The sequence below is a fragment of the Syngnathus leptorhynchus genome, chromosome 21 (assembly GCF_054491065.1).
Source record: "Syngnathus leptorhynchus isolate UIUO chromosome 21, UIUO_Slep, whole genome shotgun sequence".
Taxonomy (NCBI): Eukaryota; Metazoa; Chordata; class Actinopteri; order Syngnathiformes; family Syngnathidae; genus Syngnathus; species Syngnathus leptorhynchus.
This window is the reverse complement of record NC_141215.1, coordinates 5,759,792-5,782,316: the sequence shown is the minus strand read 5'-3', so window position 1 is coordinate 5,782,316 and position 22,525 is coordinate 5,759,792. Positions and strand designations below refer to the sequence as shown.

The 22,525-nt window shown below is 44.1% G+C and overlaps 1 protein-coding gene across 4 annotated transcripts in view; it reads left to right on the top strand.

Annotated features, from left to right (window-relative positions):
* The first annotated feature begins 5,776 nt into the window (after positions 1–5,776).
* Positions 5,777–22,525, top strand: part of dock4b (dedicator of cytokinesis 4b) — a 41,844-nt gene continuing 25,095 nt past the window's right edge. For 3 of the 4 annotated variants that reach the window (XM_085902584.1, XM_085902585.1, XM_085902583.1), the window contains exons 1-10: positions 5,777–5,929; positions 17,251–17,334; positions 18,333–18,373; positions 18,582–18,734; positions 18,992–19,140; positions 19,469–19,553; positions 20,452–20,603; positions 22,058–22,139; positions 22,217–22,277; positions 22,391–22,523. In XM_085902584.1, coding sequence (XP_085758710.1) covers positions 5,893–5,929; positions 17,251–17,334; positions 18,333–18,373; positions 18,582–18,734; positions 18,992–19,140; positions 19,469–19,553; positions 20,452–20,603; positions 22,058–22,139; positions 22,217–22,277; positions 22,391–22,523 — 977 coding nt within the window. In that variant the 5' untranslated portion in view covers positions 5,777–5,892. Of the gene's footprint in view, positions 5,930–17,250; positions 17,335–18,332; positions 18,374–18,581; positions 18,735–18,991; positions 19,141–19,468; positions 19,554–20,451; positions 20,604–21,212; positions 21,330–22,057; positions 22,140–22,216; positions 22,278–22,390; positions 22,524–22,525 lie in introns of those variants that run through there. The other variant, XM_085902586.1, reaches the window with a different exon arrangement.

The following is a 22,525-nucleotide window of genomic DNA, read 5'->3' as shown; positions in this document are numbered from 1 at the left end:
CGCCCCAAAAAAAGACAAAAAACGATAAGATATTGTCAAGCATTCATCCGATTAAATAGATTAAACACACATTGGTGATTATCTGTCACCTCATTACCTGCCATTTTCAAACAAACCTTTTTTAATTGTCTCTTTCCCGACATTTTTCCCACTTCCAAAGACAGATGGGTTTCCAATCCATCGTGAGCCATGCTACCAGACAGCTGCTTCTGTTCCATTTCCTTCCAAAAAAGCAACCAAAAAAAAAGTCCTTTTTCTATTCAAGGGATGTCCTCTACCCCCCCCCCCCCCCCATCCTCTTTTGTGGCCGATAAATCGTGTTCGCAGGTCCTCGCAGCCAAATTGAACTTGAATTTGAATGTGACCCTTTCAACCTCGTGTTCAAGGAAATGTCGAAAAATAAATTGTATGTCTGTGGAGTGGGGACGAGGCCTTTTTTTGTGTGTGTGTGAGCTTATAAGGACGGCTTCTGTGCACTACAGCTGCATTTAACATACAGAAGAAGGCCAGTGTGAGGACGGGCGGCACAGTACGATGATTGTTCCGTCACAGGGTGGAAGGTTGCATTTTACCGAACGCAGCTTTTTTATTTTTTTTTTTATTTTTTTGCAAAGCTCACAACTTTGGCAGCGGGGCCGATCCTCTCGTCGCAAATCATGTCACGTCCGAGCGGCAGCGCGCTCATGTTTGAGGACGTGTGGCTAAAAAAAGAAGATGGAGCACAGACAATGTGGCTCCAAGTTTAATGGTGTGGCAGATCCCACGACTTTTTAGGGCAGCATCAGCAAAACCCGATGTTGTAACTAATTTCAACAATTTGGGCTCTCTTTCCGACATTAGAACGGAAAAGGGGAGGTCTGCGCCGCTGTGGGAGAGCTCACAGCTAAATTCCATCATAGCCAATGAAAACTCTGGCAAATAAGCACACAATCCAGCATTGTCTTCCAAAAATAGAACCCCTTTTTGATTATTTCGCTACTTGATGAGCAAATAACCGAATCGGCTCTCCAAATGATGCAACATCGTGTTTGGCACAGAAAATCGCAGGGACACCAATAAGTAGACCTTGTTGGAGTTGCCTGGCAACCCTCTAGGCCACAAAGAGGGGGAAGTTTGGCACTGATTAATATCTTACATAAACACAAGTTGCATAAGGATATCATAGAAAGTGCATGAATACAGCCAGGTAATATATTCGCCGCACTCCAACCTGGCCATACTATATTCCGCTCACTCTTCGATCCGATGCGATGCACCCCGCCTTTTGTCCGTGGTGATATTTTGGCTGCAATAGGTCAGCACCCACTGTGCTCCGTGGGGGGGGGGGTGCAGCCCACTGAAGCCACGGGAACCTCCTGTGAACCTGCAGCGAGGCACGCTGGGGGGGGGATTCCGCACTCTTGAATTTACCTGTTGCACGCCGAGTATTTGAAATAAAGCATACATGATGCAAAAAAAAAAAAGAATCCTGAACAATGTGAATGGAGGAATAAACAAAGTGGGATGTAAATGATCGACTGTGAATTATTATTATTATTATTATTATTATTATATATTACCATTGGCTGAAAAAGACACAAAGGACGATGAATCAATTCCGTTATTTGACTCACGTCATTTTTTTTTTTTAGTATAACCCATCAAGTCAACCCCCAACCTGTCTTCAGAGGTTTCCATCAAAATTCTTCACCCCCCCCCCCCCCACCAGTCACATGATTCCACGCAGCTAATGTATGCAGACAGATCAAAGATACACGCGTACGTGAAGCTGCTAACCGTCTTCAAAAGCGCCCGACGAGCAAAGGGCGTTGCCAAGGCCAAACACCTCCAAATAACACTCCCTCCCATCCTTCACAGTATAGCCGTTCATCTGTGCTCAAATACTGCCAGGAAAAAAAAAAAAACACATTCTGGTTGAGTTTCAAATCACTCCGCCTGACATTTGCCAGAAGTCTTTTTTTTTTTTTTGCCCAGCTTGGAAATCTGTTTGTTTGTCTTGTCCGGCCATTGCGTCAAATCAATCCATCAGCAATCCATCCGTCAGTGACATAATCCCGCTCCTCCTTTTTCGTCTCCTCCTCCTTCCACCGATTCATTTTTTTTATGCGTACGTGGATATTATATTCTTGAATTACTATACTAGAATCGTAGTATAAGGCAGTTTAAGCATGTCTGCCACCTAGTGTTGAATTCTGATATTACAACATAAAACGACATTCCATGATTATTATTCATTCTTCTTCTTATTTCAAATATTTTTATTAACACAACTGCATCCCGTTGATCTACGCGACCCGCGTTCACCGGCGTCATCATCGACCAAGCTAATGGTATAAGGAAGGAAAACACAGATTGGGATCAGCAGCCGGATTTCATTAAGCCAACTTGGCTTATCGGTCCGTCAAACCCAATGAAATATTACGTGGTGCGTTGTTTCAAATATCATCTTGAAAAATAAAAGTGGCAATCATTTATTGGTGTTTCAGGGAAAGGCCTGAAGCAGCCTGGAGGCGAGGGTGAGAGCGCCACCAACACCCACCGGGCCGAGGTGCTGATGGAAAAGCCCGGGCAGATAAAGAGCAAGTGTGTTGGCCACTCACTGTGGTTTTTGCACGTATGAGTAAGACGCGTGACTAAATCCAAGAAACAAAACTTTGCTTGTCTGCTCGCTGCTCACGACACTCAGCTTAAAAAAAAAAGGAACCGCATGATTCAGTGTTTCCTCTTTTCTTTAGATACACTTTAGTCCATTTATACCAAAGATAAATCTGGCGTTGGGGAGTCGCTGATCCAAAAATATTATATTTTCCCGTGCACACTTGACTTCATCACTTATCAACTGAGATATGTCAACAAATATGATAAATAATAAGTTCATAAAGTACAATAAGAAATCAATTAAAAAGATAATCGATTCTAGGAATAGTGATAATATAATATAATATAATATATAGTATATATATATAGTATATAATATATATAGTGTAATATTGACTACCCCCCAAAAAATAAAATAAATAAATCGCTCTACTGGTCCAGTATAGAAATTGGACATGATGCGTTGAATGTGATCTTGCAAAGTCATTTATGAAAGCCATCTGTCATACACTTGCGGGCACAATTGAGTTTTTTTTTTTTTTTCGGGGTGGGGGTCCAGGTGGTCTAAAACTATAATTTTACAGCCACAGAGTGCGACAGCACGGAGTGTGTGAGTCATAAAAACACACTCAATCTGGAGCAGTATGTCACCAAGCAAACCTTAGAAGAAAAAAAAAAAAAAAAAAAAAGAGGCTTTTGCTTTTTATGACTTTTTAAGTGGTAACATGACACAAGTGAAAGCGCTTGACCGGTCCAGTTGCAGTTTCTCATGACCCCATTTTGTGACATCAACACTCAGCAAACCACAAATCGCCTACAGTTGTTCCTGTTTATTAGAATTCCAATAAAAATCCCCTCGGTGCCTTGGAGGTGACAAAAAAATAAAACCCCATACCTGCTGTGGACTAAAAACGACAAGCTTTTCGAATCATCTTTTGGATGCACAAACACGTGAGGCGGAAATCTTTTTAGATGTTTGAATCGCTCAAAGGCTTAACGAGGAATTCACATAATCCGACGTGAGCTTCTGCTCTCACATGTCCGTGGCGATCGGAACGGACCCTTTTAGAACCGTAAAGTGGGGCACCGTTTTAGAGGAAAGTCCAGAAAGTGTCCATTATGAAGATTTTTTTTTTTTCCATGTTTATATCTGGAGACCTGCTGCTTTTGTAAGTGAGGATGTTGCCTGCTGCGTCCAAGCTGTGGGATGTTTTTTTACTCCACTCAACTATCCGACCCACACTTCCTGCTTTGTAGCAAATCGTTTTTTTTTTTTTTTAAATCAATAGTTGTTACGTAAATAAAAACAAAGCCGTGTAGGAAGCATCGTCATATTTTGTGTTTGTTCTTCTTCAAACAGATGATCACATTATGTGCTATGTTTCCTTAATGAATCGAAGGAGTCCCTCAAGGTACAATCTTGAGTACCCTTTCGATTGCTATAACTGCACGACAGGGGAAATGTCTTTTAAATCATACAATGTTTTCACTTCTATTTCTCAGGAATAGCAAGTCCCACTTCTGTTTTAGCTTTCTTTCCATTATGTTGACAACACATTGATTCGCGGTCGCAAAACATCGCTTGCTGGAAACCAGATCACCTCTCTGGTCCGAATGAATCTGCGGGCTTTTTTCTTTTACTGCTCTACTCCCCCCCCCCTGCCCCCCTTTGAGCTTATGATTTATTCATATGCGGAGTAGAACATTCTACAATCCGACAATTTACCCCCACAGCTCCAATCAGAATGACCGAAGCGAGGCAGCATGTACTGTACTACTAATCCCATTCAGTCTGGTTTCTTTTAATTAAAAATGCCCACTGGAATCTTTTTTTGTGCAAGACTGTAAAAGACAGTCGGGTGACAACCAAGCCGTGATGCAAGAGCTCTTTTTTTTTTTTTTCATTCATAATTCACCAATGAAACTACAAACTAGACGTATAAACGGACACGATAAGCGCTAATGGGACAGAGCGACTCGTTTGACACCGTCATTAATGTGCAGAGGAGAAGAAATGAGCTTCAGAACACGGTTTGATTTTTTTTTTGGTACTCAAACTGTGAGCCAAACAGATGATGAGAACCCGAGAGTGTGTGTGCGTGTGTATTTGAGTGAAATTGGATGTATTAAGGAGTGAGGACACAGTCTGCTCATAAAAATTGTGTGACATTTGGTGCACATGCACTCACCCACATAGAGGCACGCACATGTGCAAACTCACTTCCATATGCACACACACGCACACAGCCTGAGCCGCGTTTTCATTTGGGCAATGCAACCATCTCCACTTTTTAGCTTCCTTCATAGACACTCATCCATTTTTCATGCATGGGTTGTCCCACTTCAAGCTGTGTGCTTGCGGGCGCCATGTGTGTGTGTGTGTGTTCATGGTCTTGGTCAAGGTCATGTTATGCACCTCGAGCAAGAAATGAGATGTGTGGCGGTACACAAGTACACTGTCAAAATATAAATAAAAACAAAATGAACACAACTTTTGTTGCCTTTATTTGAGCACACAACTTTTTTTTTTTTTACACAATTTAATGCATGATATATTATTAATATGTGCTTACATCTTTCTTTCTTTCTTTCTTTCTTTCTTTCTTTATTTTTTATTTTTTATTTTTTATTTTTTATTTTTTATTTTTTATTTTTTATTTATTAAATGATGGGAAGACCGCTTCCTAATCCCATTGACGTCACCGGATGCTACTACAACACCCACAATGCAACGCGGTCGTTTCTGGCTGTGTTGGCCGTGCAGAAGCGTTCAAATACACCTCGGACATTTGTAAATTCGACCCCTTAAAACCTTAACTTTTAACTTGAACGTAAATGAAACCATTTTGAGGTTATTCCAGATATTAATAGTAAAATGAAGTTTGAATTACAATGTCTTTTGCGTCGAATGCCTAGTGTTGTCCAAACACGGAAAACGTATCACGCTTTGAAAAACACCATAAAGTTGGAACAAGCCGCGTTATTGACTTGCCATTAGTTATTATAGCCACAAAATGTCATCTTAAATACATAAATTAGACCAAATAAAATCATAAGCACCACGTCAGATTCAGCTGTCAAATCACGTCCGCGTAATAGCTAAATATCCGATGATACTTGAACGCACCACACTCCGTACCTCGACCAGCTGCGGCTGCCGTGGCAGCGGCGCATTCTCGCCTTGCAAATCCAAACAATGACTCCGACTACGGAGCGGAGGAAAGCACGCCAATAGAATGCATCTGATGGCACCGCTTTTGCCGCTATTTGCACTTGAAACTTGAAAGCGTCAATATGTGGATACCTACGGAGCAGGAAAAATACGGCGTCGGTAAGTTGATTGCATTTTTTATTGTTGAATGATAAAGTGCAATACGAGCGGTGCGTTGACTGACGCGGTGATGTTTTGCATTTGATTGTTTACTATGAGGGGATGTTTTTGTTGTTTTTCCTCCCCCCTTACAAACAATGGGAAGCATCCGATCTAATGATGAGAGGTTGACTGCCACATTGCAAAGCACAGTGTTGTCGCTGTGACACCCCCCCCCCCCCCCCCCCCCACACGGGTTGCTAAATGAACATCATCTTAAATATTTCTCTCTTTATTTTTCCTCCATTTAACGTCACTTTTTTTTTATTTTATTCATTGAATCACTTCTGTGCAAATTTACTTTCACAGATTCTCATTAAGCATGCAAGCATCCTTGACTGCATTGTTTCAGGTTGGGATTCAAATACTCAAGTGAGACAAACAAGCCTACACAAACCAAATGTAGGAAGCTGGAGGAGGAAAGGGGGGGGGGGGGGGTTAACACGGTCTTTTATTCCTGCTTGTGTGGTGTGAATTCCTATTTGCTACCCCCTACACCCCCCCCCCTCCTGCTCCGCCTCTTCCTCACAATGACATGATCATTGAGATGTGAGCGTGTTAAAGGTCTCATAATAACATTCCCTTGAGATATAAATCTGCAGTGATGCTTCCTAAAATTCCCCATAATCAATTTCAGGTTTCTTTTTTTTTTTTTTGCCTCTTCCATCCTGTCCTGCCACCTTACCACCGTGACTTAAAATCAACTAGTACAGTCAACGTTCTTGGACTTTTCCTCCTAAGCGTTAACTTCCTATTCCTGGTGCCCAAAAAAAAAAAAAACAGATCCTCCATCCACTCTGTAGGATCCACATTTTAATTGCAGACTATCCAATTTCAAAGTCCACTTGGGCTGGATTAGAGGGAGGATATTCATTTTTAAGGCTGGATAGTCACTATTGTCCCCCGCCCCCGTCCCCTTCAATCTGCCGTTAATTGGATTAAAAGTGCTCCATCCCTTCAGCCTGAATAAGTGCAATTTAATTTTAGAAACAGTCTTTGCTTGCAGAACGTCTTTTGTGTTTTTTGTACGGGTCCCCTTTTTATGTTTGAGGAAGGAACCAATGTTTTCCTGTTGTGAAACACCAAAAGCACATCTGAAGATGTGTTGGCATCTCGGATGACTTCAGGGCATCGATGCGAGTAAGGTGACAAGGTCGACGGTCGCGCCGTGCAAAACCGTCTGGTTGTTGACTTTCCAGATTGGATCAAATATGAAAACACATATCTGCTCCATAAGTCACTCAAGGCGACGTTATGCCGCCAGACAGACTCCGCCTCCTCTCCTCATTAAGACCTTTTGTTCAAACCAATCAAGCGTATCATTGCTCATCACAAGCGCATAATGAAACTATTTTAACGAGCTGGCGTGCGTCAAAAGTCTGCGTGCGTTATGAACGATGATTTATAAGCCGCGTCGGAATCTCCAAACGGAACAAGAGCTCGTCGGATTATTGCTTGTTTGTCGCCGGAGGCCTGGCTGGGAAGGAGACCCCCCCCCCCATGTCTCCCCCCTTCCTCCTCCCATGGGGGGATGTCACTGTGGGTGCTGGCGCGTGTCAGGGGCGGGTTTATTGTCACGGGGGCACCCGCTCTGCCCCCCATCCCCCCCTCCCTTGGACTCCACAGGGGGTTTAGCAGGTTGTTTCCGAACAGGGTGCCCATTCCACCATTCTCGCCACAATCCTGTAATGCAGCAAACCCCAAAGCGAGGTATGGATAGAATTTTGGGGGGGGGAGCTGAAGTGTTTTAATTGCTTCCCCGCCTGCCGCCTCATCTCCATCTGCAAAGATGGCGCCCCATCGCCAACGTCAACACGGGACATGTAGGCGGCCCGCCCCCCCCCCCCCCCCCCCACTCCCTCTTGTGAGTTGAACAGATGTTGAAGACAATGGATTAGAAAAAAAATAAATCCCTTAACAAATAATAAATAAATAAATGAAAAATAAAATAAATACAAATAAATAAATAAATAATAAATAAATAAATCCTATATAGTTGTGTTCAACTACAGCCGTGTTTTTTTTTTTTTTTTTTTGTGCAGACACACTGGATAATAATAGGAAGGCATTGTTACGCAAAGATGAGAAAATGCCCTTGCAGGTCGGTTGTTCAATTAATCCACGCTCTGTTTATTTCGGCCTACAATTGATGTGAACGCTTACTTGCATCTGTCAACACAAAGATGTAAGGAAGAAGGAGATGAATGGAATGCCAGGAATGAGGTTCTCCTCCATGCCACTTCTCGCTAGCTTATCCCATTGTTGGCGGTGACACAGACAAGCCCACATGCAACATTAGTCCACAGCTATGCATAATGTTATGACAGGCCACCCGGGGGAGGGGGGGGCGTATTGTGGGTGGTGGCGGAGGCGCTGACACGGGCTTTCCTGCTGCTTTTCCACTCCAGTAGCATCCTCTCAGCCCATATTTTATATATGAGTCCTGGATTCATTTTCTTTTCTTAACAGGACGTGAGAATAATCATAAAATTTAGCAAGGAAATTTCCAAAACGTCCCCGCTGTGGTGCTACTTCTCGATATCAATGTGTGAAGTGGAGGTTAATGGGATGTGTCCTATTAGGAATCTGAAATTCTGCTGCAGTGTTGCCAGCGGAAGATGGGCCGAGCGGGGAAATATGACTGTCGGGAAATTTTCATACAAAAAATAAAAACAATTGGAGGTGCCTGCCGATGCCAATCACTGTGATTGGCAGGTGAGAGGCGCCGGGAGACACTTGTTTTTCCTCCTCATTCATTGTATAAAAAGAATGATTGCACACGTTGGCGTGGTGTCAGTTCTCCGTTCCCTGCGGTTGTAATCCCGGCCGGCCCATATTGACCATAAAGGAAGTGTACATCGATTAGTGTGTGTGTGTGTGTGTGCGTGTGACCCAGTGTAATCGTAATGACCTCGAGGCTTCCATTTCCCCAAACTGCTGGTTTTAGTCAAAGCTATTTTTTGCTCAGCTGCTTAAGTTACTTCAACCAATGTGGGGAATTCATTATTAATATTCTCGTAAAAAAGGAAGAGATGTGATCATGTAATATTGAGGGCTAATACAAGTGTCCGAGCTAGCTGGGAGCAGTTCAAACAAAACAAATGTATATTATATTATATTATATTATATTATATTATATTATATAAAATAAATATATATACTTTAATTTTATTTATTTGTTTCAATTATAAGGTATGCAGAGATGTATGCAAAACTATATTACTGCTAAATACTCAACCTGCTCTAGTGACCTAAAAGGTGCCAATAATGCCAATAGGAAACGGCATGAGCTCAGCGTGGAAGTTCAGTTTCACTCGCAAGCCCTCTCGTGCCGTTCAGGTCAGCGGGTTTGTCAGGATTAATTCCAAAGTAAGCCAGAAGGCCCGAAAGGTCTTAGGACTGATACTGCTTAAGGAAGCTGCCGTTTGACCTTGACTTGTCTTTTCAACCCTTAATTCCGTCGTTGGCCGATGTTTTACTTCAAAGAGAAAAATTCCTACAAAAGCGAAAAGGGTAGGATGAATTTTGGACAGAAATCCTAAAGGTGCTTCCATAGCCGAGCATGAAAAAAACATTAAGTCTTGTTTCCTCCTGCCCCATTTCCTGCCTCGGTCTTGCGTGTTCCAAGGTAGCACTAGCGTGACCCTTATCTCACACTCTGCCCCCCCGCCCCCACCCCACCTTCTCAAGCCTCATCCTTCTTTATCTCGTACTCCTTCAAATCCATACTCATCTGTCCCAGTTCTTCCAAAAGGTGTTTGCTTGCGAATAATGTGTTTATTTGTGCATGTACAAGCGGCAGCCTCGGCGGATCTCACGTCTCGGAAATGATAAAGCACTACAGATGCTCGGCGGCGGCTTAGGAGAGCAGCTCCAACCCCGCGAGAGGATCTTTGGTGTGCCACTGTCAAATCTTACAAAACATGTTATGCTTTCTTTGGAGGCGTGTTTTACGCTGCAATGAGATTTGAAACGGTTGTAAACTGCTTTTTTTTTTTCTTTGACGCTTCTTCTGTCCCTTTTTTTTCTGTATACAAATGCTGTTAAATGAGATTAGCAATGGATGAAGCTTAGCTACTTTTTTTGGTTTAAGTCACAGTCCAAGGAGTTAAAATGGATTTCCCCCCACAAATATATATTATATTATATATAGATAAAGGATTGCAAACAACTAATCATCTAAATAAATCATTATGTTGAGTGCTAGCGCTTTAATTGATCCGGTTGATTAAATCTCCTGCCGCGACCCACTTTGCTCCAACCAGCCTGCCACACAGAGATAAAAAAAAAAAATATCTGGATTATTTTTCCGTTTTGTGCATCTTCATATCCTCTGCTTAACATCATTTTTTACAAGTCTCATAACTAGCAATTGGTTTGTTCTCATTTATTTACATTTTTGTTTGATATTGTGTCAGTCCTGTGGTAATCTCACTCCAGGCAATGCTACCCCTTTTTTAAAAAATTCCACTTTGGCTTCAAGTGCCCCCACCCCGCTCGCCACAATCCTAACCTCACCGAGCGAGCGTCCACCTGGCGTTTTCATTTTTCCGACTTCAATCACTCCCCGGCCTCAGGGGTGGGAGTCCGAGGACCTCGAAGCGTCAAGTGTTGCTTCTAAAAGTAGCTGAAACATATCCCCTTTTGTGTGGGCGAGAGGAAACCACCGTGGGAGCCTTTTGTTTGACCACCGTATGGCGTAGGGAGACTTGAGTATGGCAGAAAATATGACAATTGAAAAGGAACTTCCGCCATCCCGTGCTTTTTCCTACCCCCGATGAGGCCCCACGGCTATTCTTGCTAACAAGCAATTTGTGTTGAGAGCTGGCCCCAGATAATATACATACAAACGCTAGCATGGAAATAATCCAGCATGTGGCACTTAGCAAACGTCCACGTTTCACTGGGATTCATGGCCACATTCTGTTTGACGACAGATGGCTTTGTTGATCAAGCGAGCGAGATCGGGTTGTGGGGGTTTCTCTCCCCCCCTCCCTCCACCCCACCCGAGAGGGGGGGGGGTGGAAATGTAAAAATAGCTCTTCACTTTGAGTAATCTTCACTATTAACTCATTCACTGCCAATCCAGTTGATGTCTAGAACCGTCAATGAATGAGTCACATCATTTTAGTGGCCCGCAAAGACACATTTTGTGTCATTACTAAAATTACAAATAGTCTTCAAAATACAGACATTATTAGTCTCTGATCCCGCAGCAAAAATGTGTTTATGGATCAATAATGGAAATCTTTTGGCTAGTTATTTACCTGACGCATTTATGGCGTGTCAGTGGCTCCGTTCTGACCTTGATGCCGGCAAATCTCTGGATCAGCTTTCGGTCTTTCATGCTCACTTAAAGAGCAGAAAAAAAAAAAGCAAGTCAGTGATTTGTGCTTCATGTCTTTGAAACTGGACTCCTTCCCTAGTGGACATTGTTCACACTTCAAGGGGTTGGCTGCTTTCAAGCTATGCCGTGAAATGAGACCTATTTGTTTTCTATCGCCTTTTGAAATGCTAAACATCCATAGCCAGAATGCGATGCCCCGTTCTGGACCTTTTTGAGCCTACTGCTCTGCCGTGCTGACCTAATGAGCGTGGAGAATCTATAAATAGTGACCCGCAAATGGATCATACCGAGCCTCTTGTAGGATTAGCGCTCGGCACGCTCAAGGAAAATACGGAAGGTTACATTTTTTTTCCCCCCAATGCCTCGTCGGAGATCAACTGCGGTTATGGGAATGAATGATTGATTTGGATGAGTTTCCAGACATCATCAGTGATGATGGGCCCACCCGTAAGCTCTCCCGGGACCCTCATCTGGACTGCAGCCATAATCCTCTTTGCCCTAATGCACCAGTGACCTTAGCGTCACCGAGGAATACAGACTCAGGGTCAGTTCGACGAAGAGCGTGGCTAACAATTAGCCGGGTCGACTTCCGACAAGATTCTGGAGTGCGTCTGTGGGAATTTTTGTTTGTGTGGGTCGGTATTGACAAGCCACGAGTTTTGTAGCCATCTTGCATTGTAGTATCCGGTACAAATCAAGCAAGAACAAGGCCAGGAGAACGAGGAGAGAGGGATGGGCTGTCAACGGACAAAGTATTCTTCCTCTCATCCGGGCGGCCATGTTTGTGTTTCTTCACAGCTCATTAGCGTGTTTTATACTTTCTTCCCTCCAGCAAGTGCCAGGCGTAGAATGGGCCCATAAATGAGGTTACCTTTCCTGCTTCGTACAACGGTGGGAGGAGAAAAACAAAGAGGAAATTAATCACTCCAGCCTCGCCCGTCCCTCCTCTTCATCTACATCTCCCTCCTGTAGATTGTTTTTTTTTCTGGGAATACTTTTATTTAATCACCACCATCCACTGTCACTGACCTAAATGGCGAAACTGGGACGGTTTTGTTTCCCCCCCCTCATCCCAACGTTGATTTTTGTCTTTGTTGGATCCAGTGACTATAGCCACTATATAGCCACGTCCAATTTAATCTAGTGGATTTACCGGGGAATTGGGATTCTCTTGAATCCGAGGTGCCTAACAGGAAGATAGCAATTATGAATCTCTCTTACTCTCTAGTTTGGGCGATTCGATACATGTTCCACAATCCATAGGGATTCTACAAAGACTCTTTCCAATACCTCATTGTCTCAGATAATCATCCACCCCAGCCATGCCAGGAGTTCCTCGCCCCCCCCCCCCCGTGGAACAATCCTCCACCATCTACCGATGGAATTCTGGGTACAGTAAAATAGCCTGGACAACAGCTGAACCTTCTTTATCCTTCTGGAATGCCAGACGACGTGAAGGCCAGTGGTTCCCCTCGATAGGTTGACTCATCAGTCCAACCCTTCAGGGCTTGAGTAGAACCTCCCTGCAAGTTTGTAGACTGAAAATAAAATCGCAAGCTAGGGAGACACTGGTGATTGGAAATCTATTGTTGTACACTTCTATTGATCTCCACTTCTTGCAGATGTTGGTAGCATTGGCAAGACAACAAACCACAGAATCCAACCCGCCAGGCTCCTTTTTATAGGAAAGAATGAGGAGCTGTGCCAGTATAGACACAGCAGCCGCACACTGGCTCCTTCATTTTCCATATGTTGTGGCTCATGAAGAGGCCAACGCATATCACATGAAAACGTTTTATTTTTATTCCGAGGCTCGGGCTGGCTGGCTGACCGAATGATCCCGCCTCGCTCCTCCGTCCGTCTCCGCTGGCACTGTTTTGTCATCTGGCCATTGTTCTTGACGAGAAATAGCCCTAGTAAAGAACTCCGGCTATTGTTTTATTGTTGCCCGGGTCCACTCACTGAATTATTTGTCTTGGCTAATAAACTATTTTGGGAGGTTTCTGCGGTCTTTGCTTAATTACTTACTGGATAACATAAAAATCTGACCTTGTCACTAGACAATGGGTGTCCAACCCGAGGCCCGGGGGGCCAGATCCGGCCCGTCACATCATTCTATGTGGCCCCCGAAGACAAATTGTGCTTTTTTGTCTTCAGTTTAAAGAAATACAGATATTGCTAGCATTTTTTTATTACCATTCCTCTTTTGAAACTATCTAAACAGAAAATCACTAAAACTCCCCTGAAGAAGTTCTCAAGGGCGCACTTCTCAAAGGTACAGAGAAGTTGACAATTGTGTAGTTCTTGACTTCATGTTTGACATTGAGCGTCCTGCAAACTACCACTTTCCAATCCGCCCAAACTGGCCGACGGGCCTGGCCGATAATGAGGTCCGCTCCATTGGCTTGTACTTGTGAAGCACCTGCCATCTGTGTGTCCTTGAGTGGAGGCCCTGTTTTCGTCTTCAGTCGATCTGGCCACGCTCCGAGGCTAGCGCCGTCTGTCAAGGCGAGCCCGCGCTTATCAATCGGGACTTCCTTCTGCGTCTCGGCCTCCCACGCCCAATCCGTGCGTTTGACATCGAGACCCGCATCCACTTCAATGGAGACCTCCAACACTGCAGTCTTTCATTGACTGTCTCAAAAACACACAATTATCCAGTCTGCCTCTCACTGAGGGCTTTGTTTTTATCTCGCTGAATGAAGGCTACTGGGCCAGGATGTGAGATAACAACGAGACAGAATTTGGGATTCTGATCCGTGGGGAGCAATGCTCAGCTGTTTGTGATGCTTCTTTCATCCGCCCCCCCTTTTTTTGTCTTTGAGCTTGTTTGCGGCAAACTAGGCTAAATGAGACTCTCGGTGGTTGACGTGCCACATTTGACGAGACGTGCAATAAAAAATTTGGCACTGGTCGTCTTCCTCTCATTTGCATTCCCAGCGACTTGTGTCTGTCTCGGTGGTTGCGCTCTACTGGAACTTGTGGGGAGGCTTTGCGGCGTTTCTTTTTGACATCAAGCAAAAAAGATGAAATTGTTTGGAGAAAAACTTGCCAGTCTTTATTGTCCCTAAGTGATGATCACGCTAACTTGATCATGCTAACTTGTGTTGCTATGGCCTGAAGCCATGGAAACTCGGCGAGACGGTAAAATATGCAGCCCTGTCAGATTTTGCGTGTGTGTGTCTCACAAAGCAAGGTCGCACTCGGAGACGTGACGCCACTATTGTGTGTGTTTATATTTGCATGAGGCATAATTTGTTTTAATTTGATTCAAGAGAGCCTGAAGTGCAGATGGAGGTCGGTGCCGCCTACTTGCTAAAGGAAATGAAGAGGCTTTTTCTGTGAGTCAGAATGCGCCGGCTTTGGACCAACACGCCTACTTTTAACAGTTGGGTGGCAGAGCGAAGCAGATGTTTAGTCGCCTGTGTCTTTTTTGCTTTCCTCTTACGGGAAGGTGCGTAGGTACCGGGGAGGGGTCAGCCCGACCTGAGCCGGAAAACTGAAAATCTGCGGCAGATGCCGATGACGACCGAACATTAATCCAGACTCAATTATTGGATCACACTTCCTTTTTGGATGCTTCTCTTCACAAATGTGTGAAAGTGATGAGGTCACACTCTGGGGGGGGATTAGGAATCTTAGCAAATTCAACGGATGCTTTTAGCAAGGAGATTAATGTCATCGAATGTGATCCGGTTCACTGACCTATGTTCAGAGGAACCGGACCAGATAGAATATCCAATTCATTCTGTGTACTGTACGTTATCTTAGCATGTGCAAGTGTTGCTATGTCCCCAAAAAATATTCCTCGCAATGCTCTGCTATCAAAGGCTGCACTTCTGCAGTGTGATTTGGTGGTTTGGTTAATCTTGCGTGCGCCAAGTCGAACGGCGTTCAAGGCCTCCCTAGCGACGAGCAATAGCTCGCGCCTGATCTTTGGTAACCTTGTGGCGTATGTCGTCAGGCTAATTTGTTTTTGGGAGGCTGGGAAATGTGTTGAACACCACTGAATGCTTTTCTGAGACGCAAACGTTTGTGTCAAGCTAGCGCTACAGTCTCGCGACTCTTTTCCCAAAATGGTTTCTGTCTAGATTTTTGATATCAAAATGACCTTAACTCAGACACCCTAAAAATAGTCTTCCTTGTGTTTCGGAGAGTTAGTCATCCAGTCAACGTGATGTCCTTGCGTCGCTAACCGCAGTCCCAGACTTATGAGGCCATTACAGTCGCGGGATGTATTTAAAGCTTTTTTTTTTTAACTTCACCACAGAGTGCGAGATAAATGCGTAAGGGCCCTTTGATTTGGGAAACAGTGTTCGCAGTGTTGGCCGAGACAAAGCATAGCTCAGCTAGTTTTGGTTTGAGTCGGAATGTTTCCATGTCACATCGGCGGACTAAAAGTACCCTTCTGGTGGTTTGGCCGCTTTACGTTTCAGGTCTGACCCAGAACGCCACCAGTGAACATACGCAAAAGAAGCAAAGATGATTGTTCTTACCATTAGCTGTGTTTCAGTTCTGTTTGTTTGCATTTAAAAAAAACAATATTGTGAAACAGCGGGGGGGGGGGGGGAAAAGTCCCGCTTCCTCTTTTTGTCGTGGTCGTTTTGAGTGCGTCACGGCAAGTGTTTATTGACGTGTTTCATAACGTTCTGTAGATTCCCAGCTGAATATTCATGAAGCATTTGGCAACGATGCCGGCGAGGGGAGCGCCACCAGTTGCTGCGTTAGTAAATTAGCATATTAATGATATAAATGCTGTATAATGAACACGTAGGAGAGGATTACGCGCGTGAATCATTGTCAGATTAGTCCGGGAGAAGGAGTCAAGCTAAAGAGGTCAAAATGTCCCTTAAGATGAGTGAAATGTCTGTTTTTTTTTTTTTTTTAATACCCCTGAATTTAATCTAATCTGCCTGTAAAATATTATCAGGTACTCCTGCCTCCTTTAATCAGTCTAAACGCTTTGAATGAGCTTTTTTTTTTTTTTTGCACTGCCGTTGCACGTCGGCTGCGTTTGTTCTTTTGAAGGAGTGCAGACGCGTGACGAGCGAGCCCAACTTAATGTGGTTTGACAAGCCGGGGTTTCGAGTGGAAGCGGCAAACACCTGTTAAAGCCATCTGACGAGAGGCCTCGTCCGTCGGCCTCACCACTTCCTCTGCGGAGTCCGAGCAGAGCGGCGGGAAGCACGTGAACCCCACCGAAATGCAAGCACAGCTGAAATATTCAGTTTCAGGTTTTTTTAAGGGGACTTGTGAAGCTATCAGCTACTACTTATCCTAAAAAAAAAAAGTCCTCCTTGTCAGTCGTTGGCGCTACACCAGACTATCAAACTAATTTTGTTGTGGAAATAATTTAGGTAATTAGGCATTTATTTTTTGAAACAAATAGATATGTTTGAGCTTAAACAGCCAAAGCACAAGGCGTAGAAGCTAGCACGCAACACGTCTAAATATAAAGCAGCACACTCAGTACCGGCGCTTGAGGTGTTAGTGCAGGCATTGACACCTACCTTGCATATTTCATGAGCTGAAAAACACTGAATTTCAATGACATGCATTCAATTTGCATCATTGAATTGTTCAATTTGGCAGATCAAAACAATATTTTCAAGTTTAGCAATTCTGTTCAGGACCAATAGAATGATAGCGGTTCCTTTTTTCAAAGATCATCTGATCTCCTCTGGCAACCTTGACATGAAGAGCCCATGTGACAGCATCATGGCTGGTGATGGAGATGAGTTTTGACACGTTCACCTTGCGCACACCCGTCTGACACACTGCATCTCTGTCACACCATCCTCCCTCCTGTTTGAGACCCGTCACATTTTATCGAAACGTCTAAGACCAAAAATGTTCTGAGTCGCTTTGATTGTCTGTTTTCTGACTCAGAAAAAAGAATGCACATATTGAATTTTGTTGTTCTTGCTGTTCGCAGTGTTGGCCAGTTTCCGAGGCACCGTCCAGCACGGCCTCCCGTTGGAAATTGGCGACACGGTGCAGATCCTGGAAAAATGTGAAGGTTGGTATTAAAAGGCCAAACTTTAAGCGGACACACTACCTAATCAATAATGACTCAAATTGAAGCTCGGCCAGGGTTTTATCATTTTTTTCATCACACATGCCCAAACCTCATCACAACTCTTTTCATTTTAAAGATGGCATCAAATCACACTGGCTGCTGTTTTCTTTCAAGGGATCTAGCTGACTGCTTTTCCAGCCATCCGGCCCACGCCGAGTCTGTTTTGCTCCCACGTACACAATTTTGCTGTCATTCCAATTGAGCTCCTCTTGTAATGATGGAAAATCAACTTTTGGGGGATTATTAGGTGGTACGTGCATTCTGTAAACTATCGAGCTCAGTGCAACTTTTGCAAACCAGAAAAAAATCTTTTCCTGTTCAGGTTTCGGTTGTGTGGTTGTCAGGTGAACCGAGCCAAGACTTGTACTCACTTTCTCTTCCTGTTTATACACCGAGACAGGCAGTCAGTCAGAGGAATGTGGTCTTGCACACACACATCCGTAGGAAGTTGACAATAGCCCAGCCAGTGGAAGACTTTGCCCAGAAGGCAGCAGCAGTGGCGAGATCATCATCAGCAGCGAGGATGCTGAGTGACAAGCGGCGTGACAGTTACAGAGGCGGGCTAATGGCTTTGCCTCACGTCGCCGCCGACACTTCAGAACACTGCAAAAGTGTTGACGCCGACACGCACCGGCGGTGTGATTTTGTCTTTGAACGGCACTTTCGCTCTCGCTGCGTTTTTTTTCCACAACGTTGATCCAGATCTTGAAATAGTCAGCTGTCGCTTCCAGATGTGTTGCCGTCAGCGATGAACACGCCTATCGAGAATGACGTCTCTCACTTAACGAGCCTGCAAAATCGTGCTCCCTTGATAAAATATACAGAATATTTACATTATATTTACCACACATGCTGTGCCATGCTGCTCATGTTGCGAGAAACAATGGAATGTCTTGACGGAATGATGAAAATAACCCAATGGCACTTGCTTTCTGCAGGCTGGTACCGAGGATTCATCTTGAAGAATCCAAATGTCAAGGTAGTTAGCCTTTGGAGAGCTATATATTTATTTTATTTATATTTTATTATCAATGTAGATAGCCTATGGCAAGCTATTAATTTAATTTAATTTAATTTAATTTAATTTAATTTATTATTTTGGAATCTGCAAAATCTGGCTAACATTTAGCTACACTATCCCGAACGCTAACCTTGATCATGTTAGCAAGTTTGTCGTGTGCCCCCAGGGAATCTTCCCAACCAGTTACATCCACCTGAAGAATGCCCATGTCAAGAATAAAGGCCAATTCGAGACAGTCATCCCCGTCGAGGACTCGGTCATCACCGAGATGACTTTGACGCTGCGTGACTGGGGGGCCATGTGGAAACAGCTCTATGTGGTACTTTGCTTTGGCTTCTTTGTTCATTTCAATCACCAAAAGCCATTTTCATTTGTCGTATTGATTCCGTTTGTGACCCGTGAAGTTATCTGGGCCGCTGATGAATCCTTACACATGAGACATTCGAGGCTGAAAAACAGCAGGACGCCGAAGCTAATTTGCACAAATCCTTTCAAAGTTTGGATTCAGTCACAGGCTGGCATGAAAGTTTCATATTTTGCGCCAGATCGTTTGAGCGTTCTCGCCTCTTCCCTCAGAAGAACGAGGGGGATTTGTTCCACCGGCTGTGGCACGTGATGAATGAAATCCTGGACCTGAGGAGACAGGTTCTGGTGGGCCACCTCACTCACGACCGCATGCGAGACGTCAAGCAGCACATCACGGCCCGGTTGGACTGGGGCAACGAGTGAGTTCCGAGACACTTGCTCTGCCTTTTCTGTGTTTTTGTTGTCACGTAAATTCCTCGGTGTACACTCTGTCTACCACCTGTCTTATTTTTTTTGTTCAATCGCCCTCCCCGCAGTGCCACACCGGCGCTAAATAAATGATTGATCACTCTCTTTGGATCCTTCACTCTATATTTAGTGACATACCGTCTGAGTCTTTCTGGGACATTTGAAAATAAAGGCTAAGAAGCTCTCGGTTAGAAACTGATGAGAAGATTTCTGGGAATTGTCCATCTGCACTTTGCGGTACCTAAATTAATCCGGCCGCTTTTGTGTCCTTTTCTTCAGACAACTGGGTTTGGACCTGGTCCCTAGACAAGAGTTCAGCATGGTGGACCCTGATGAAATCAGTGTGACGGAACTCTACAGACTGGTGAGTGCTTTTCCTTGAGACATTTATGGCTATTATTAGCATTTAGCGGTACGTACAGTCAAATCAGTGAATGTTTTGTCAAAGCCGTAACTTTATTGATTTGGAAACGTACACTTACCTGCTCCCTCGCTACCCCTTCACTTCTTCTGAGAGCGCTGTTACTATGACAACCACACCTCTCCGATACACTGTCGGGAAAATTGTAGCTCGCACATACACACACAAAGTGAGATGACTTTCCTCTCACGGTGGGTAATTGAAGCGCTTAATCCATCTGTTTCATTTTTGGTGTTGTTACAAACAAAAGCAAACGCAGCAGGATGGCGAGTTTCCTTCGCCCCACGTTGGGCACCACATGTCAAATCCGCATTTATTTTAACATAAGCAATCTGATTTTCCGTTCAAAGGGTTAAGACTCTCCCCAGCAACTCTAACGTGGCGTAATGGGGAGACGCAAAATGGCGCTCGCAAAGTGAGGCCTTTTGACCCATTGGGTTTGGGTTTGGGTTATGGTTATGGTTAGGGCATCATGGCTATGAATGATGAGCGATCACAGACAAGATTTTGGCTTCATTTTATTTTTTCATTCATTTAACTTTTATTTCTCCAGTCATGGCAATTGAGGACGGATTCTCCATGTTAATTTTTGAGAATGAAAGCGTGTCCTCGACCGATTCATAATTCCGTATTTAAGCACATTTGTTAAACACAGCATTTCTCCAAATGTGATTGGCTGCTGTGGAGATTGTTCCGGATTAACTCTCATCCTGTATTGGAGGATTTTCAGCTTATAGATTTCGCTTTTTGTTACCCTCAACAAATCCATTCCTTTGTATATGTCGATATTTTTTTCCAAAATGGATTGCATTTTCCCTTCATTTCCCTTTTTGCGCCCCAGATGGAGCATCGGCATCGCAAGAAGGAGACGCCGACGCCCGCCAGCACGCATCACTTATTCGTCCACGTCAAGAGTCTGATGAGTGCCAATTTGGGGGAGGAGCTTGAAGTCTTCTTCCACATATATGACGGGCGAGAGAACCGACCGCTAAGGTATTCACCAAAGTGGCTGACTATCAATCTCCACTTTGGAAGAAATTACCATCCAACGCTAGTCCACTAAAAGCCATTTTTGTATTTCTTTCTTCATTTTTCAAGGAATAATTAAAATTCTTGAAGGCCACTCAGGCATTTTTTTTTCTGTAATCCACTGCAAAAATAATAATCACTGAAGGACATTGGTGAAAAGTAAATTGAGTCAAAGGTCATTCAGCTAAGGTTTGTGTCAATGCGACGATTGTATCGGTCGTCTTCGAGGTAGGATGGGGGAAAAAAAAAAAAAATCCAACCATGGCAACTCGCCAGCGTTGTCTCACACTGTCTGGCAGCGCAAGTAAACAGACACACACATTTCCAAATGGCCGCCTGGCAGAGCGCCATTTCACCGCTTGACTCCGACTCTTTCTGTTTCTTTGTGTTGGCCACCATAGTACCCGTTTGGTGTCTTTATGGGTTACTCCAATAGCTCCGCCCCCTTTCCATCGGGCGAGCACACGGGTCCAAATGCAATTATCGATATCGGGAGAGAGCCGAGCGGGCCCAGAGGGAAGGGAACCCGGCCATTCATGTTGTGTTAATACGAGCGCTGATAGAACGAGATAAGGTCCCACTGGAGCTTTGGTCCTCTAAGCTCGGGTGATCAACACGCGGCATCTGCGATGGGGGAAGGACACGAGTAGCTGTTAATTGACGCGTTTTAACAATAGGCCGCTAATTAAGGTGCTGTCTGATGCACAGGAATCTGTCTGCGTACGGTCGGATAAATGGCGTGGAAAGTTCCAGGGAGCAGCTAATGACTAGCAAGCCAATTCCCCAAGTCAGGATAAAAAAAATAATATACTCCGACATAAACGCTTGAAGTTTTTTTTTAAAATTAAATAAATCATCTGAAGGCTAATTAATTCAAACACGAGCGCCAAGCAAACCCAAAAGACCAGCTGGATTTTTTTTTTTTTTTCCCCCCCAAAGGCTTGGTTCCAGAAAAATGAAAGCGAAAGAAGGCGGGCAGTGTTTTGTTCATCACTCATGCTGAGCAACAAGTACATTTGAAATGATTGGCCATGAAAGATGGACGCATCACATAACAGTGTTGAGTTTTTGGTCCCCTTGTGAGATTTGCCTTGTCAGCAATTTGGCACATTATCAGGCTTTGTGGTGCATTACAAGGGTTTCTCTCCGCTTATCTCGCCGACTGTGAAAGTCACCTAACTGGATTGCCGGGGCCCAGCAGGATGCCTCTTTTTTTTTTTTTTTTTTTATATATATCCAAATGCGAGCCGTCCTTTCTGCTTTTGTCCGTCATGCGTGTTCTGGTCATTTGTACCAATTTGAAATATCATCCCAGCAGCGTCACAACGCCACTTTATCCAGCTAGCATTTCTTTGGCGCTTAATATTTCACAGCGACGCTAGCTAATCCCATTTTTGCTTTTCTTTTCTCGGGTACAGTGAAAGGTTCTTTGTCAGGCTGAATAAGAGCGGCTTGCCCAAGTCGCCGGAGAAGACGGAGAGACAGTGCACACTGTTTGTGGTACGTAGTCGATGCCAAGCGTTTTTTTGAAAATCCTTAACCGAGTATGTCAAAGCCATGTTTTGTATTCCCGTCAGGATCTGGGGAGCAGTGATCTTCGAAAAGATGTCTACATTGTCGTGCACGTCATAAGAATAGGTGAGCAAAATAAAAAAAGATAAAATAAATGACAATAAATAAATATAAAAAAAATAAGGCTCGCTTAAAATTGTTGAATTTTCTCAAAAATGGCCAATTTAATTTTTGCACAGGGAGAATGGGCGCCGGGGAGAAGAAGAACCAGTGTAGCGTTCAGTACCGTCGTCCCTTCGGTTGCGCCGTCGTCAGTATCGCCGATCTGCTCACGGCCGACTCCAAGGACGACCACTTGCTCAAAGTTTACGCGT